Source organism: Nycticebus coucang, chromosome 14 (assembly GCF_027406575.1).
Source record: "Nycticebus coucang isolate mNycCou1 chromosome 14, mNycCou1.pri, whole genome shotgun sequence".
NCBI classification, from domain to species: Eukaryota; Metazoa; Chordata; class Mammalia; order Primates; family Lorisidae; genus Nycticebus; species Nycticebus coucang.
Genome location: NC_069793.1, coordinates 11924820 through 11941322, shown reverse-complemented (window position 1 = coordinate 11941322; position 16503 = coordinate 11924820). Strand labels below are relative to the sequence as shown.

At 52.7% G+C, this 16503-nt stretch overlaps 2 protein-coding genes across 2 annotated transcripts in view; one reads left to right on the top strand and one right to left on the bottom strand.

The window, feature by feature from the left end:
* Nucleotides 1–2768, bottom strand: part of DDB1 (damage specific DNA binding protein 1) — a 44808-nt gene extending 42040 nt beyond the window's left edge. Inside the window, exon 1 of the mRNA XM_053561499.1 lies at nt 1027–2768. Coding sequence (XP_053417474.1) covers nt 1027–1087 — 61 coding nt within the window. The 5' untranslated portion in view covers nt 1088–2768. The remainder of the gene's footprint in view (nt 1–1026) is intronic.
* On the top strand, nt 2768–14680 carry TKFC (triokinase and FMN cyclase). Its single transcript, XM_053561513.1, has 17 exons — nt 2768–2876; nt 5697–5886; nt 7090–7200; nt 7277–7458; nt 8864–8942; nt 9251–9340; nt 9899–9933; nt 10011–10095; nt 10193–10282; nt 10740–10856; nt 11223–11342; nt 11501–11638; nt 13009–13115; nt 13241–13344; nt 13489–13522; nt 13632–13721; nt 14114–14680. The coding sequence occupies exons 1-17, from the start codon at nt 2874–2876 to the stop codon at nt 14273–14275; spliced, it is 1737 nt and encodes a 578-aa protein (XP_053417488.1). The 5' UTR covers nt 2768–2873; the 3' UTR covers nt 14276–14680.
* Nucleotides 14681–16503: the final 1823 nt, after the last annotated feature.

Here is a 16503-nt window from a genome sequence, read left to right as displayed (position 1 = left end):
TGGTTCTCAACCTTCCTAATGCTGCAATGTATTTTCATTGTTACAAAGGGGTCGCGACCCACAGGTTGAGAACCACTGATCTAAAGTCTCACAAAAAAATTTTATCATACAGACCAGATCAAATGAAGAAAATTTCCAGAGCTTTATGTTAAAACATTGTTTTGTCCACACCGTTTGTCCTCCCAGCAGTCTACCAATACCGTCATCCACACTCTTAGCTGCCTCCAACTCTGAACATCAGAGTTTTGTTTTGGAATCATGATTAGAATTCACATAAGTACATAAGTTTAAGGTTTGCAACTGGACATTGGTGTCTTTAATAATCCTCGCACATAGTGAACAAGGCAAACCCAGCCCTAGGCCAGGCAAACCAAACCCTCCTTTCCAGCAGTGCCCGCATGTAAACAACAGCCCTAGGCAAAGGGATGAGCCCAGAGGTTTGCAACTGGACATTGGTGTCCTTAATAATCCTTGCACACAGTGAACAAGGCAAACCCAGCCCTGGGCCAGGCAAACCAAACCCACTTTTCCAGTGCCCTCATGTAAACAACAGCCCCAGGCAAAGGGATGAGCCCAGAGAGAGCTCCTCTCCCTTTCTGGGTGAATAAGGGCATTCTTCACATCTCTGGGGCCCCTGGACTCCCATATCTGAAAATTCGGACCCAAAAGTCGTCATCATCATCGCCCCTTCCCTCGGCCACACGAGACCCATCTCTGCGCCCAAACCAACACTGCAGAATCAACTCACATTCCACTTGCTGTCCCACTGGACCCAGGCCTCCCCTCGAGTCAAAGTGACCTCCCGAAACGAAAGTGGACCCTCAAAAGCAGATTCTAATCCCCAAAAAGGTACGTGCTGAGACAGCTCCTTTGAGGCCGTGGGGCTGGGGGAGGTTCCTCAGCCGCCAGCGCCTTCCTTTCCCTGGGCCCAGTTCTACCTGGCCGCCCAGGGGCCGCTGGCCTCCCTAGGCCTCGGCTGACCTCAGTTGGCTTCCTCGCTGGGGTCTCCTACCCCGGCAGACTCACCGGTCACGCAGCCGTTCACGGCGGTGGGCTTCTGTGCCGTTACCACGTAGTTGTACGACATGTCGAGGCCTGGGGCGGCCCGTCGGGACTCGAGGGCGACGATAGCGAGACGGACACTAGCAAAGAGACAGGTGGCCCCCACCCGCGCTCAGCTCCACTACCGCTGTCTCCGCCCCGAAGACACGTTGCAGGCCAGAGCGGCCGGGGCGCGGGGCATCACGGGACAGCATCACCTGGCGTCTTGGAGGACTCCCGGAGCCCGAGCCAACCAATCACGGCAGGCCCCGCCTCTGAAGGCTCCGCCTCGTCTCCTACTGCCAGAGCCCGGAGGACCCGGATGCGTGTTCGCTGTTTGGGGTCCTTGTGAACACGCTACTGCTACAGAGGTGGCTGACGCGGGCGGGATCCGCTAGGGGAGTTTCTCCGAGGCCCCCAATCCCGCGCCGCGCCCCTCACCCTTACCCAGACCCGGTCCTCTCCGTCTTCCATTGCTCCAGGAGCTCTCAGGCCGTTCCCCCTTTTAGAGCAGGAAGGACTGCAGAGGCCTAGAGACGGGATGGTGACAACGATATGTGCACATCCCAGACTAGAACCTTGCCTCCCCCACCCTTAACTCTCCTAGTTGCTCCAAAGCCACTGCCCTGGCCTGACCGTAGAACGATCACCCGCCTTACCTGTGGGTGGGGGAGGCACCAGGACGCACACCTCTCCGCTTTTAAACTGATCTTTAAGACTTTGAAGGGCCCACCCAGGCCACGTGCCAAATTATTAATGCCCCTCATTGTTGTACAAATAATGATCTCATATATGAAACCAGAATTTTGCCTGTGACAGCCTTGATAACCCAGGAGGGCTGTAACTGCTAGGTCCGCCATACACACACACACATCAAATATTCCCCAAGGAGCAGGAGGAGGACCACGTGGCGTGGTATATCCATAGAATGCCAGAGGAGAGCAATTTTACAGATGAGGAAGCTGAGGCTCAGAGGGGAATTGGTTTACCTAAGATCTTCCCAGTAGGTTGAGGCAGACCTAGGTGCAGAATCAATGTCTGAATTCTTCCCATTGTGCGCTTGCCCATGTATAGAGCCCAAGTCCCTGTGTGGCCCTTTCAGAGCCCAAGACACCTCTGAACCAGGCTGAACTTAGGGGAACGAGAATGTCATTGTGGTTTACATATTGGTTTGCCCACAGCAGAGGCTCTGCCTGACTGGAGGCACTAAATTATCAGTAGAAAAAACATAACTTTATAAATAGACATCAGTCTGAGTCTTGGCTTTGAACTGTATGATCCTGTGCAAGTCATTAGAGCTTTCTGAGTCTTTCTAGAAGTAAAATAGGATCACAAACGCAGCTGACTCCCTCTTGGTGTGGTGCCAAGGCTAACAAGAGCAAGTGTAGGAAGAGCTTTGTAAACTTTTTCACCACATGTGATGCCTGTGTAAAAGATGAAGTTATTTTTTGGTTCACTTTGCTCCTTGGTAATGAGGTGGGCACTGCTCCTGGCCATAAAAGTAGTCTTGTACCCAGCATGGATTGATCTATCTCCTGGCAACCAAGTGCGGGTGTGAACCTTGGTCGGCCCCATGCTCTTCTCCATTCCTAGCTCACGTACTAGAGTTTGGACTTGGACCGAAGTCTGAGGCAGCTCCCTAATTACTAGGCCACTGGAAACGTGATTGTGCCAGTTGGCCGCAAGTGCCTTCATCAGCTTGTATTACCCATTCCTGTAGGTGCTGCTGCTGCCTCCACTGTACTCAGATCCAGGTAACAGCCACAGGATCGTCCATCTCCCGTCGCTCCGTGAAAAGTTGTGAATTCACTTTGCTTCAGAGCCTCCCCACCATGGTGAGTCATGTGGGGCCAGGGGAAGGGGAGGACACTGGTCGCAAAGCAGAATCCCAGCCCTGGACATGCTAGAACTCCTTAATTCCTTACTGAAAGCTGCTGCTGCCTCCTGAGGTTCAGAGGTTAAGAGATAGGGTCACCTTCTCTCTCAGGACCTGATCCCTGCTTCCCTCCATTTCCTGGAGGCCAGTGGTCCCAGCCAAATTTGGGGCTGCAGCCTCTAAGTCCCTAAGGAGCCTTTCAGCCCTGAGTCCAGGCCACATATTAGGTTAGAACATTAGCAGATACCTGCTCTGTGATAGACACTGTACCAGTCACAGAAGGCACCGTGAAGAACAGCTTTGTGACTGTCCTGAACCTGGAGCATATGAAGACTGGTCCCAGAGCTGGGTTCTGCAGTGTACAAGACTGCCATGCCCCTGGGCTTTGCCCCAGGGTCACTCTAAACTAATCTAAACCAAAGCAAGCCTTGAGCAGATGTGGGTTCAAATTTCAGCCAGCCACCAACCAGCCATGTGATACTTTGCAGGAGTCTTGACCTGTCTGGGCCTCCTTTTCTTCATCTGAAGTGTATGGCACATTAAGGCCTACCACCATGTGACTGTGAGGTGTTGATCAGAGAGGACTCTTGCCTGACTTCCTTTTCTTTTCCATCCCCTCAGGCCACTGGGAACCAGGAATGGCTTTGGTGCAGGGACAGTTGAGAACCCCAGGCAGGACAGGTTACCCAGATGGGGAACAGGGCACATTCTTCTAGAATGGTGGTGCTGGAGGCTGGGCTTGGAGGTGAGACCAACTCACAACCTCATTGTGTGTTCCAGTCCCTGGTGGGCTCTGAGAGCTACCAGCCCATTCCCTTTCTAGGGCAAGACCTCTGCCACCCTCCACCTCCCTTCAGCCTCTCAGGAAAGCAGCATGATGTGGCCAACATGGACCCAGCTTTGGAGCTGGGCAGACCTAAACACTTGCTGTGTGATCTTGGGCACAATTACTTAACCGTGACTCAGTTTTCTCACCTAGCCAATTTTTCCTTTGTAGGGCTGTTAGGAAGATTAAATGAGACATGTTCAAAAACACTAAGAACAGGCTTGGTTCTTAGTCATTGCTGGGCAAATGGAGCCAAGCTTATTATTCTGCTTGCTTCCCATGGACCTGGGCTACTCTCCTCATCCCAAAGCAGGTGGCTTGACCCCGGGCCTGGCCCTGGCGGGACTCAGGAAAAGTCTGAAGGAAGACATCAGGGTCAAATTCTACACAAAGGAACCATTGCTGTCATGCTCAGGAAGGAGCTGCAGCTGGAAGTACACCTTGCCCTTGACCTGGTTCAGCTGCAGGCTTAGGTCAGGCCACCAGGTGGCACTGAGAGCCTGGCCCTCTGGGTCCACCTGGGCCCCAGTCTCCTCTCCAGGACAAAGGCAGAGGCTGCAGGCAGCCTTCGTCTCTGGTGTACCTGGCTCCAGCTTTTCATATCCTGTTCCCTTTGATTGAGTGTTGACTATATCAGAGGCATGGACACTGTTGTAGTACACTCCCATTTTACAGACTCAGAATTGCAGCTCAGAACAATGATGTGTCTTCACTAGGTCCTCACAGCTAATGAGAGGCAGAAATGGGATTTTATTTATTTATTTATTTTTTTTTTTTTGAGACAGAGTCTCGCTATATTGCCTTTAGTAGAGTGCTATGGCGTCACAGCTCACAGCAACCTCCAGCTCTTGGGCTTAAGCAATTCTCTTGCCTCAGCCTCCCAAGTAGCTGGGACTACGGGCACACCCGCCACAACGCCTGGCTATTTTTTCTTGCAGTTGTCATTGTTGTTTTTTTAGCTGGTCCAGCCGAGTTTGAACCCGCCAGCCTCTGTGTATGTGGTTGGTGCCGTAACCACTGTGCTACGGGCCCCAAGCCAGAAATGGGATTTGAACATGAGCCCCCGTGACAGCAGAGCTCAAGCCTACCTCCACTCTAGTCCCCACACCCCCTTCTGCTAGCACCCCATTCTGAGGCTGCCCAGGGCTGGCATCTTCCTACAGCTCAGAGGCCCTGCCCACCTCCCCCTGTAGGCCACACTAGCTTCCTGGTGCCACCATATCAGTCATACTTCCAGCCCTTGCCTTATGTTCCCTCTCTGTCTGGAACAACCTCCCTTTTCCCTGGACCCACATTTCCTGCCCCCTTTTGCCTTACTAACTCCTACTTATCCTTCACCTTCAGGCCCTGCCTCCATACTCCCAAGGTGCATGCATGCCCCTCTCAGATAGCACTACCTCATAGCACATGGACATGGTCTCTCTGTGTCGCTGTGGAGGGCAGGGACAGTGTCCTTACATCTCTTACCCATAGTGCCCAGCCCTGGGCCTGGCACACCAAGAGGCTGGAGAAATGTTTACCCTATGTCAGAGGCCCAGGGGACCAACCATGGCTGGAGCCTACTCAACACCTTCCCCCAGCACAGGAGCCTCAGCCAGAGGCTTCTCTTCCTTTGACAGAAGACATCAGAGCCTAATTTTATTAAAATATTTTATACTGAGGATTCCAATTCCCCCATTTTTTTTGGGGGGGGGGTATTTTTTTTGTTTTTCAGGATATATTTTAGCCATGATACAAAATGCTTCATAAATTAGGCACTGAGTTAAAAAGTCACAAATTAAGACAAGAACTCACAGAAACATCCACCTAATAAAATGTCACCCAACTCAGGGAAATTCTGTGTCCTTAGAGTTCCCTGGCGGACAGGAGTCTTCACCACCACACTGTGGCTAGGCATGATGGGGTGTCCCTGATGACCATACCCTGAAACTCTTTCTCTCTCCTCTCCCACAGAGCTCCAAGAAGCTGGTGAATTCAGTGGCAGGCTGTGCTGATGATGCCCTTGCTGGCCTGGTGGCCTGTGACCCCAACCTGCAGCTCTTGCAGGGCCACCGAGTGGCCCTTCGTTCTGACCTGGACAACCTCAAGGGCCGGGTGGCTCTACTGTCAGGTGGGGGCTCTGGCCATGAGCCTGCCCATGCTGGTGAGTGCCCTGGAGCGGGAGTGGGATGCTAGAGTTGTAAAAGTAGAAAAGTTAGGAAGCCTAACAGGGGCTTCTGGAATGAGGTGCAGGACAGAGTCCAGAATGGGGCCTGGTTTCCACTCCCCCAGGCTATGCTGTGACACAGTTATAGCCTCCCTGGATCACACCTATAAGAGTACATTTCTTTTTTTTCTCAATTGAGACAGAGTCTCACTTTGTCACCCTCTATAGAGTACTGTGATGTCACAACTCACAGCAACCTCAAACTCTTGGGTTCAAGTGATTCTCTTGCCTCCACCTCCCTAGTATCTTGGGACTACAGGCGCCTGCAACAACACCCAGCTATTTTTTTGTTTTTGTTTAGCAGGCCCAGGGCAGGTTCAAACCCACCAGCCCTGGTGCATGATGTTGGCGCCCTAACCATTGAGCTACAGGTACTCAGCCTAAAAGTACATTTCTATACTTTGAAAGTATGAGGTTGGGCCAGGCGATCTGTAGAAACTTCCAGCTCTGAGGATGAATCCTCCTGGCTTTCCAGGCCCAGCAGATGCCCCCCCCTCCCCCCCCCCCACACACACTTATCTATGAAGGCTTCCTAACTTTTCTAACCCAGAGCAATATCCCGAATTCCTCTTCTGAATTCCTAGCCTGCCATTTCCACATCTGGAAAGTCCTGGGTTGTTTCTTGTCTGGAGCCAAAGTTGTTAACTTGAGAGCTCCTAGAGGACAGTGGCCAGGCTTGGTATCATTTCTACCTTTCCTGTCTCCCTTCAGCAAATCCATTCATTCACTCAGCAAACACTACTGAGCCCATTGTGTGTCTGGCACTGTACTGGACTCTAAGAGTACAACAGTGAACTAGACAGACAAAGTCCATGCTCCTATGGAGTAAATACTTGATTTTAGGGAGACAGACCATAGCCAGCCAGGTAAACACATAAGCAAATGAGATCATTTCAGAGAGCACTGAGTGACATAGTGAAGACAATAAAACAGGGCAAAGGAATAGGGAGTCCCTGGAGGTGGTCAAACTGAAAGGTCAAGGGAGGCCTCTCTAAGGTGACTTCTAGTCTTGGGGGGCATCTATAGCACCAAGCACATAGCAGGGCTCACAATCCATGATCCCCAGGAGTGTGGGAAGCCCCAGTGACTGCAGGCACAGTTCCATCCTGGCATCCTCACCCCACCCCACCCCCACTCCAGGTTTCATAGGGAAGGGGATGCTGACTGGTGTCATCGCAGGAGCCGTGTTCACCTCCCCGGCAGTGGGCAGCATCTTGGCAGCCATCAGGGCAGTGGCCCAGGCAGGCACAGGTAGGCCTGGCATGCAGGGGAGGACACTGTGGGGTAGAGTGAGGGCAGGCACTGATGGGGCCTGCTGCTTCTGCAGTGGGGACCCTCCTCATCGTGAAGAACTACACTGGGGATCGGCTGAACTTCGGCCTGGCCCGGGAGCAGGCACGGGCTGAGGGCATCCCTGTGGAGATGGTGGTCATTGGAGATGACAGCGCCTTCACGGTGGTGAAGAAGGCAGGTCGGCGGGGGCTTTGTGGCACAGTGCTGATACACAAGGTAAGCTTCACACCCCAGGATTCCAGCGATGCCCAGGCACTCCCACCTGCTCTCTCCCAGCAGCACCTGGCCTACCTCTCTCTCTTTTTTGAGACAGAGTCTCATTCTGTCGCCCTTAGTAGAATGCCTTGGAGTCATATCTCATAGCAACCTCAAACTCTTGGGCTCAAGTAATGAGGATCACTCAGCCTCCCGAGTAGCTGGGATTGCAGGTGCTTGCCACAACACCCAGCTATTTTTAGAGACAGGGTCGTTCTTGCTCAGGCTGGTCTTGAACTCCTGAGCTCAGTCTCCCAGAGTGCTAGGATTACAGGCATGAGCCACCAGTCCCAGCCTTCAGATTTGTTTCTTTGCAACAGAAGACCATTTGAACCAATTGCTTCTTTCTTTGTCTTCTTATACACTGCAATATAAATGTGTTAGGCCGGTAAAACTGTGAGTGCCAAGTGTTAGTTTTAGAGAAGGAAAAAAGCTTAATTTGTAAAGAACATTCTTCTACTCTCTGGTCTCCTACACTTTCCTTTTGGGATGCAGAAAGGCAATAAAACCATGTTCATGCTTTTTTGACTAAGTTAAAAACATACAAGCCAAACCCAACTCTTTAGAAAAAATGTATTAAGTTGGCAAGTTACAGCTGTATGTGCTAATGAAATAGTACCAGAAATAATAACAACACCTTTCCTGCCACCCAGTCCATCCCCCAAGAATCCATTTCATCTTCTTCCCCAGTTTCCCTTACCCAGGAAGGCCCTGCCATCCCCTCAGGTACCTAAGCCCAGGTATAGGTCTTGTCCAGACCCTTTCCATTCTTCCCCACACCCAGTCAGTGGCTGGTGCTTCCACTCCCAAATGCCTCTGACACCATCCTGCAGCCCTGACTCTGCTGGCCCCAGCATTGGTTCAGGGTCATCTGCTCGTGCCCAGACAGCTGAAGCCACCCCTTCCCTGGCTTATCTGCCTGCTTCCTGCCTTCCTGCCTTACCAGTCTGTTCCCCACACCACCACTAGATGTGTCTTTTAAAAATGTATCTGAGGCCTGGAGTGGTGGCTCACCCTTGTAATCCTAGCACTGTGTGAGGCTAAGGTGGGTGGATTGCTTGAGATCAAGAGTTCGAGACCAGCCTGAGCAAGAGTGAGACTCGGCCTCTAAAAACAGCCAGGTGTTGTGGCGGGTGTCTGTAGTCCCAACTACTTGGGAGGCTGAGGCAAGAGAATCACTTGAGCACAAGAGTTTGAGGTTGCTGTGAGCTATGACACTATGGCACTCTAGCAAGAGCATCAAAGTGAGACTGTGTCTCAAAAAATAAATTAATTAAAATAAATAAATTCATCCCCAGCCTGTGTTCTACTCCCATGTGGTACAGTGACTCCTTCCCCTGGGGGGTTTACCTCTGTGTGGCTGCAGGTGGCAGGTGCCCTGGCTGAGGCAGGTGTGGGGCTGGAAGAGATCACAAAGCGGGTGAGCGTGGTCGCCAAGGCCATGGGTGAGTGACAGCCGGGGACTGGGCAGGGGGAAGGAGGAGGTTGGGGCAGGCCTGTATGAGGAGTAGGTTCCTGTTGGCTGCAGGAATCTGCTTTCCAGGCTGTTCCCTAGGGGCTGAGGGAAGGTCTCCTTGGAGGAGCTCCTGAGGACTGGTGGCCTTGAGTACTGAGCTAGTTTCTCTTTCATCACTGAGATGAGCCTGGCAGCCTTTCTCAGAGAGGATGCTCCTGGGCTGCCCAGGTGTTGCTGCTGCCCTTCCTAATGCCTGACACCAGAGCAGTCATCCCTCTCATTTGTCCTTTTGCACAGGTACGTTGGGGGTGAGCCTGTCCTCCTGCAGCGTCCCTGGCTCCAAACCCACCTTTGAGCTCTCAGCCAATGAGGTCGAGCTAGGCCTGGGTAAGCTTGTGGCCACCCCGTCTCAGCTGTGCCTGCCTTGGGTTTTGCCCACCTCCTCTGCCCTGGGAGCTAGGTACACAGTCCTCTGCCCACCTGGAGCTCTCCCCAGGTGGTCTTAGTATTCTCATCTGGCCACTTGGGGCCCAGCCTGCCTGATTTCTATCCACTTTGCCGTCCACACTAGGGCCCCAAACATGGTGTGACTGCACATCTCGCCTTTCTTCACATTCCTGGGTGCTCCTGCCCTTGCCAAAACATGCCCTTCTTTCAAAGGCCAAAGTCCACCCTGGCTACAAAGCTTTACCCTCTCTTTCCCTGTGCTTCCAAAATGATCATCAGCCTTCTCTGGCCTATCATGACTGCGTCTAATGAACTTAGTCTCCACCATCAAGCCACCAGCTTCCAGAGAGCACACTGCGTGTGTCTCGTTGTTCTGTCCATTCCCCCCACCCCCACTGCACAGTGCTGAGCCTATACTGAGCACTAAGTGCTTGATAAAGTGTTATGAGCGAACCCCCAGACCCTGAATGGTTCAGCAGTGATCCCCTCTATCCACAGGGATCCATGGGGAAGCTGGTGTGCGCCGGATAAAGGTAGGTATACTCCCTGGCCCAGCCAAACTAAGGCCGAGGACCCCCAGACGCAGCTCACTCCTGGCTCCCTCTGACAGATGGCAACAGCCGACGAGATCATGGCACTCATGCTCGACCACATGACAAACACCTCCAACGCATCCCATGTGCCTGTGCAGCCCGGTGAGTGGCCTGTTATCCAGGACTCCCAGCCCTCCCTCCCCTTCAGCACAGGGGTGCCCTGAGAGTCTCACCTGGGGTTGTGTCTACTACTCCACAGGCTCCTCGGTGGTGATGATGGTCAACAACCTGGGTGGCCTGTCATTCCTGGAACTGGGCATCATAGCTGATGCTGCTGTCCGCTCCCTGGGTGAGCCCTGCACTGGGGAGGGGACCCTCCAACCCTTTGAAGCTGGACACCAGCTGAACAGCTGAGGTAGGATCTTGTGATGGCACAGAACATGGCTGTGCAGTCAGATGAGCCTGAGTTACATTGCCACTCTGCCACTTAATTGCTGGCTACTTGAGCCTGATTTCCTGTGTGTATATTGGGGGTAATAATAATAATGCCTTTCGTGAGGATTAAATGAAATTAAACATACCTAAGATGCTTAACAGGGCCTAGCACCTCATGAGAGCTCACCTTAAATGAGACCTAGAATTGTTCCTCTGTCCCTCAGAGAGGACACTTCCAGGGAATGTGGTAATTGGGGGGCCCCTGAGGAAATCAGGCCATCTCTCTACTGACCTCTAAGCTCCTTGCTTTTCTATTGTTTCTTTCCCTGGTTCTCACCGTTCCCTCCTGGACTTCCATGCTGTGGTTGCAGAGGGCCGAGGGGTAAAGATTGCCCGTGCCCTAGTGGGCACCTTCATGTCAGCACTGGAGATGCCTGGCTTTTCTCTCACCCTCCTGCTGGTGGATGAGCCTCTCCTGAAACTAATAGGTGAGACCAGGAACCTTTGGTCAACCCAAGCCAAGGGTCATTAGCTGGATGGAGCCAGGGAAACTACATTGCAGAGACCCCCAGCAGAGCTGACCCTGATAGTCAGGGCTCTGGACCCTTGAAGAGGCCTTTACTGGCTTCTCCTTCCTTCCGGTTCTCACTGGACTATGGAGTGTTGGTGTTAGGATACTCCTCAAATCAGTGTGACCTTTTCCCCCACCGACCTTCCCTCCTTCCCCTGGTACACAGTAGGCACTCAATACATGCTTATTGAGATGGACTCTCTTCCTCTGGGGATGCTGAGGTGCCTCTGCTCAGTGCCAGGCTGGCCAGCCCCATCTAAGACAGTTATCTTACTGTCCCTAGACGCTGAAACGACTGCAGCAGCCTGGCCTAACGTGGCCAAGATCTCTGTGACAGGGCGGAAGCGAAGCCGTGCAGCCCCCACCGAGCCCCAGGAGGCCCCTGGTTCTACTACAGCAGGAGGTACCAACCCCCACTGTTGGGGAAGAGGCAGGCCTCCCAAAGACACAGGGCTGTGCAGTGGGGCATGCAGGGGCCCAGGCACCCATGCTTCCCATTTGATCGAGTTTGGTTGTGAGGAGAGCCAGGCAGGCTTCTTCCCTGCCATTTTCCCTTCCTAGGCTCAGCCTCAAAGAAGATGGCACTTGTGCTGGAACAGGTGTGCACCACCCTCCTGGGCCTGGAGGAACATCTGAATGCCCTGGACCGGGCTGCAGGCGATGGGGACTGTGGGACCACCCACAGCCGGGCAGCCAGAGGTTGGTACCATGGTCCTTGTGGGGTCCCAAGAACCAGTGTGGTGTGGCACACTGGTTCTTAAATTTTGGCATTTCATGAAGTGGAACAATTTCTAAAACATTTGAGTGCTGACTTGAAGTCGCCAACTTTTACATTGCCAAGTGAGGTCATTCACAAAATCCTAGTGCTTTCATCTGTCTCCCTAAAGAAAAGGACCTTCTGTGCTACAAGTAGGAGGTTGTAGCCTCTGAAACAAAAAGAATCCTTTACAGTGAGTAACTTAGAACTCAATGAAAATTCATTCTGTTGTCCTTGCTTTTCTCTGTTTACCCAGATCAGTGAAAAGCTCTAAACTGCCCAACACAATTCATTCAAGAAAAAGGTCTTTGGGTGGTGCCTGTGGCTCAGTGAGTAGGGTGCCAGCTCCATATACCGAGGGTGGCGGGTTCAAACCCAGCGCCGCTGAACTGCAACCAAAAAATAGCCGGGCGTTGTGGCGGGCGCCTGTAGTCCCAGCTACTTGGGAGGCTGAGGCAAGGGAATCGCCTAAGCCCAAGAGCTAGAGGTTGCTGTGAGTCCTGTGACATCATGGCACTCTACCAAGGGTGGTAAAGTGAGCCTCTGTCTCTACAAAAAAAAAAAAAAAGGAAGAAAGAAAAAGGTCTTTAATTCTTGCCACAAGCCAGGCACTGCTCTCAGCTGTGCAGATATAGTAGTGAGCAGAGCAAGCAGAAATTACTACCCTTGGTGACACCTGTAGCTCAGGGGTAGGGCACGGGCTTACCAAGGCTGGTGGGTTCCAACCCAGCCTGGGCCAGCTAAAACAACAATGACAACTGCAACAAAAAAAAAAATAGCTGGGCATTGTGGCGGGCCCCTGTAGTCCCAGCTACTTGGGAGTCTGAGGCAAGAGAATCACTTAAGCCCAAGAGTTTGAGGTTGCTGTGAGCAGTGACACCACAGCATTCTACCTAGGGTGACAGCTTGAGATTCTGTCCCCTCAAAAAAAAAAAAATTAACTACCCTTATGGCCTGTGTTCTCAGGGAGAAACAGGGTAAACCATATAAATCAGTGAAACATATAGGGTGTTAGTGCAAAGGGCCAGGGAGACAAAATAAAGCAAGGAAGCAGAGTAAGAATGTCAAGTTGAGGGCTTTGGGCAGGCCCCACCTGCAGGGCAGCTCCCAAGGTCCCTTCACTTCCCATTGGAGCCCTCTCCAGGGTGCACGCTGGGTGTGGAAAGGGAGTCTTGGGATCCCTTCCTTCTAGTTCCTCTCCCTACTTCCAGCCTCCATTCAGGCTGGCTGGCAGTCAGGCCTAGGTGCTTAGTGGGGTCGGGCAGATGGAGGGGAGGTCTCTGAATCCCTCACCCTCTCTCTCTGCCTGCAGCAATCCAGGGGTGGCTGAAGGAGGGCCCAACCCCAGCCAGCCCTGCCCTGCTTCTCTCCAAGTTGTCCGTCCTGCTACTGGAGAAGATGGGAGGCTCCTCTGGGGCGGTGGGTGCCGGCAGCCCCCAGGGTGTGTGTGTGTGGGGGGCTGAAGGGCTGATGGTGAGGGCTCCAGAATGGCCAAGGTCCAGGCCAGCTTCATGTGCTCAGCATTCTTGCCTCCCCAACCCCAGCTCTACGGCCTGTTCCTGACTGCAGCCGCTCAGCCCCTCAAGGCCAAGACTGACCTCCCAGCCTGGTCTGCTGCCATGGATGCTGGCCTGGAGGCCATGCAGAAGTGAGTCTGCACCCTGTGCCTTAGACCAGAGTGGGCAGGAGGAGGTGGTTGATGTTATCTGTTCCTAGCCAGGCCTTGGCCCCACTCCCTAAGGGAGTCCCTGGTTCCCTGCAGTGAGTCTCTTTCATTCTTTCTCCCTACCAGGTACGGAAAGGCTGCCCCAGGGGACAGGACTATGGTAAGTACTTGAGCTATATACCCAGCCCTTCCCCTTTTGAGCCTGCAAGGCCTACAGGCTACCCTCAGTGGCTGGGCCTCTCCTCAGCCCCCTCCCTTACCTTGTCCAGCTGGATTCTCTGTGGGCAGCAGGACAGGAGCTCCAGGCCTGGAAGAGCCCCGGGGCTGATCTGTTCCAGGTCTTGACCAAGGCAGTCGAGGTGAGTGAGGCGGGTCCCATACAGGGAGACAGGGTTGGAACCACTAGGCTCCCATCTCCATATGACCTTGTGCAAATTAATGATCTGCCTGCAACCAAGTTTCATCCTCTATACAATAGAGATGAGCACCTATCTCAAAGGCCATTGTGAGGCTAAGGAGGTATGTGGAGCCCATCACAGTGCCTGGGACAGAGCAGGGCCTCAGTAAATGGCAGCCCCTTTCCCTGATAGAAGTAAGTGAAAGGTGAGCTTTCCACTTAGTGACAGTGCAGAAGATGCTGGCAGAGATACGACAAGAGGGTCCAAGGCCAGCCTGCACAGCACTCTGCACACAGCAGGAAGGAGAGGCCTAAGGGCCTTCCCGTAAACCTACTCCCATTCCTACCCCTCAGAATGCCGAAGCTGCAGCTGAGGCCACCAAGAATATGGAAGCTGGAGCTGGAAGAGCCAGTTATATCAGCTCTGCCCGGCTAGACCAGCCCGACCCTGGGGCAGTGGCAGCAGCTGCCATTCTCCGTGCCATCCTGGAGGTCTTGAAGAACCAGGGCGTGTGACTACCTCCCTGGGCCTCAGCTCCTCTCACTGCTGTGGTGGCCATTGTCACACCCTCTACCTTCTGACCATCACCACCCCCTCCAATGCCCTATCACCTGTTCTCTGAGTTCAGCAGGAAATCTTCCAGCCTCCAGAATTACCCCTTTGCAGGGACAGCACCCAGAGCCAGCCCAGCAGCACATGCCTCTCAAATTCCACCCTTTACCTCCCCAGGAGGGTGAAGCCCTCGGGCCACCCCAGCCTACCTCAGCCAGCTATGGGATTCAGAAATTAGGCATCTTCCCTTTGTCACAGCACAGCCTTAGCTGGCAGTGCTAATTTGTTCAAGACTCCCTGTGAAAGGCCTCCCACCCTGGAACCCCAGTGTGGAAAAGAAAACTAATAAACTATATTGAAGCAATGAAGCTACTGCTTCCTGAGTTACTTTTTGCCAAGTGTGCGAACAAGTTGGCCCGCACATGCTTGAAGGGCTGAGGCCCCAAACCTGCAGCAATCATGACCTAACGTCTGCCAAGCAGATCATTGCCACCTGAGCCCTAAAGGCAGGGCCTGTTCCACTGGACTGGTTCTGTTGGAATTCCTGTCCTTCCAGTACACACACCACACCTGATAGACATAGGAAAGGTAGAAAGGCTTTTCTGGCTGGGCGCCTATGATCCTCGTACTCTAGGAGGCTGAGGTGGGTGGATTGCTTGAGTTTAGGAGTTCAGAGACCAGCCTGAGCAGGAGTGAGATCCGCCTCAGCGCAGGGGGTTGGGGAGGGGCTTTCCTTAGCATTCAGTTAATTTCTTGGACATTTGGGACAGGAGGAGGAAAAGAAGTCACCATATCCTAAGGTTTAGTTTTAGACCAGAAACTGCAGCCAAGCCAGCCCCACACAAGGCACCTGGGCAGACAGGACAGCTGTCTGGTGCGCTGCAGACATACAACACACTCCTGGAGCATCCTCAGTGTACGGGATGAGGGTTAAAGACACTAGCTGCAGACCCACAATTTGCAGTCTGGTTCTACTTTAACCAACCCATGTGAACTCAGGCCTATTATTTAGCTTTTGGGAATCTAAAATCAGATAGTACCCTTATCACCAGGACACACAAGGATTCAGATGAGTTGGCAAAGGTGAAGCCCCAGTACAGTCCAAACATCCACTCCCTGGGAGTGACTGTCATTGCCACCACCATCGACCACCACTAGCGAAAGGCCCCCATCACCTGCTTGGTCCAGACTTGGCTGCAGGCTCCCCAAGGTCATCATCTGCACCACACATCCCTAAGCACCAGTGTGCACGGGGCTGTCTCCAGCGCCTGGGAGGGAGGCTGGCATCAGACGGGATTTGTGAACCCTAACTCTGCCATTCCCTTGGCTGGGTGATCTCAGGCCAGTCACTTATCCTTTTTGAGTCTGTTTTCCAGATCAAAAATAGGAAGTTTCCTTCCTCATGAGGTAAGTACTCCAAAGTCAAATCTGCTTTCACAGATTATCCTAGAACTCGTTTAACCACAATGCATTTCATCAGGCAGGGCTGTTATTACAGACTGAATTTTTGTATCCCCCAAAATACCTACATTGAAATCCTTACCCCTTAACATGATGGCATTAGGAGGCAGGGCCTTTGGGAGATGACTAGATCACGAGAATGGAGCTCTCATGAATGGGATAAGTGACCTCATAAAAAGGGCCCCAGAGAGCGATCACATTCTTTCCACCATGTAAGGTTATGGTGAGATGGTCTAGGACAGTGGTTCTCAACCTGTGGGTCACAACCCACAGGAACTGTATTAAAGGGTCACAGCATTAGGAACATTGAGAACCACTGGTCTAGGAGGAAGCAGGTCCTCACCAGGCACTGAATCTGCCAGTGCCTTGATCTCAGACTTACAGCCTCTAGAAATGGGAAACAAGTATTTGTTGTTTAAGTCATTCAGTCCATATTATTTTTTTTTTTTTGTAGAGACAGAGTCTCACTGTACCGCCCTCGGGTAGAGTGCCGTGGCGTCACACGGCTCACAGCAACCTCTAACTCTTGGGCTTACGCGATTCTCCTGCCTCAGCCTCCCAAGCAGCTGGGACCACAGGCGCCCGCCACAACACCCGGCTATTTTTTTTTGTTGCAGTTTGGCCGGGGCTGGGTTTGAACCCGCCACCCTCGGCATATGGGGCCGGCGCCCTACTCACTGAGCCACAGGCGCCGCCCCAGTCCATATTATTTTTGTTAGAGCAACCCAAA

Bases quoted from the DNA above. Each gene is read 5' to 3' on its own strand.
- TKFC (XM_053561513.1), top strand. The intron at 10,096-10,192 runs GTGAGTGGCCTG...ACTACTCCACAG, and splicing joins CCATGTGCCTGTGCAGCCCG to GCTCCTCGGTGGTGATGATG. The intron at 13,116-13,240 runs GTGGGTGCCGGC...CCCCAACCCCAG, and splicing joins TGGGAGGCTCCTCTGGGGCG to CTCTACGGCCTGTTCCTGAC.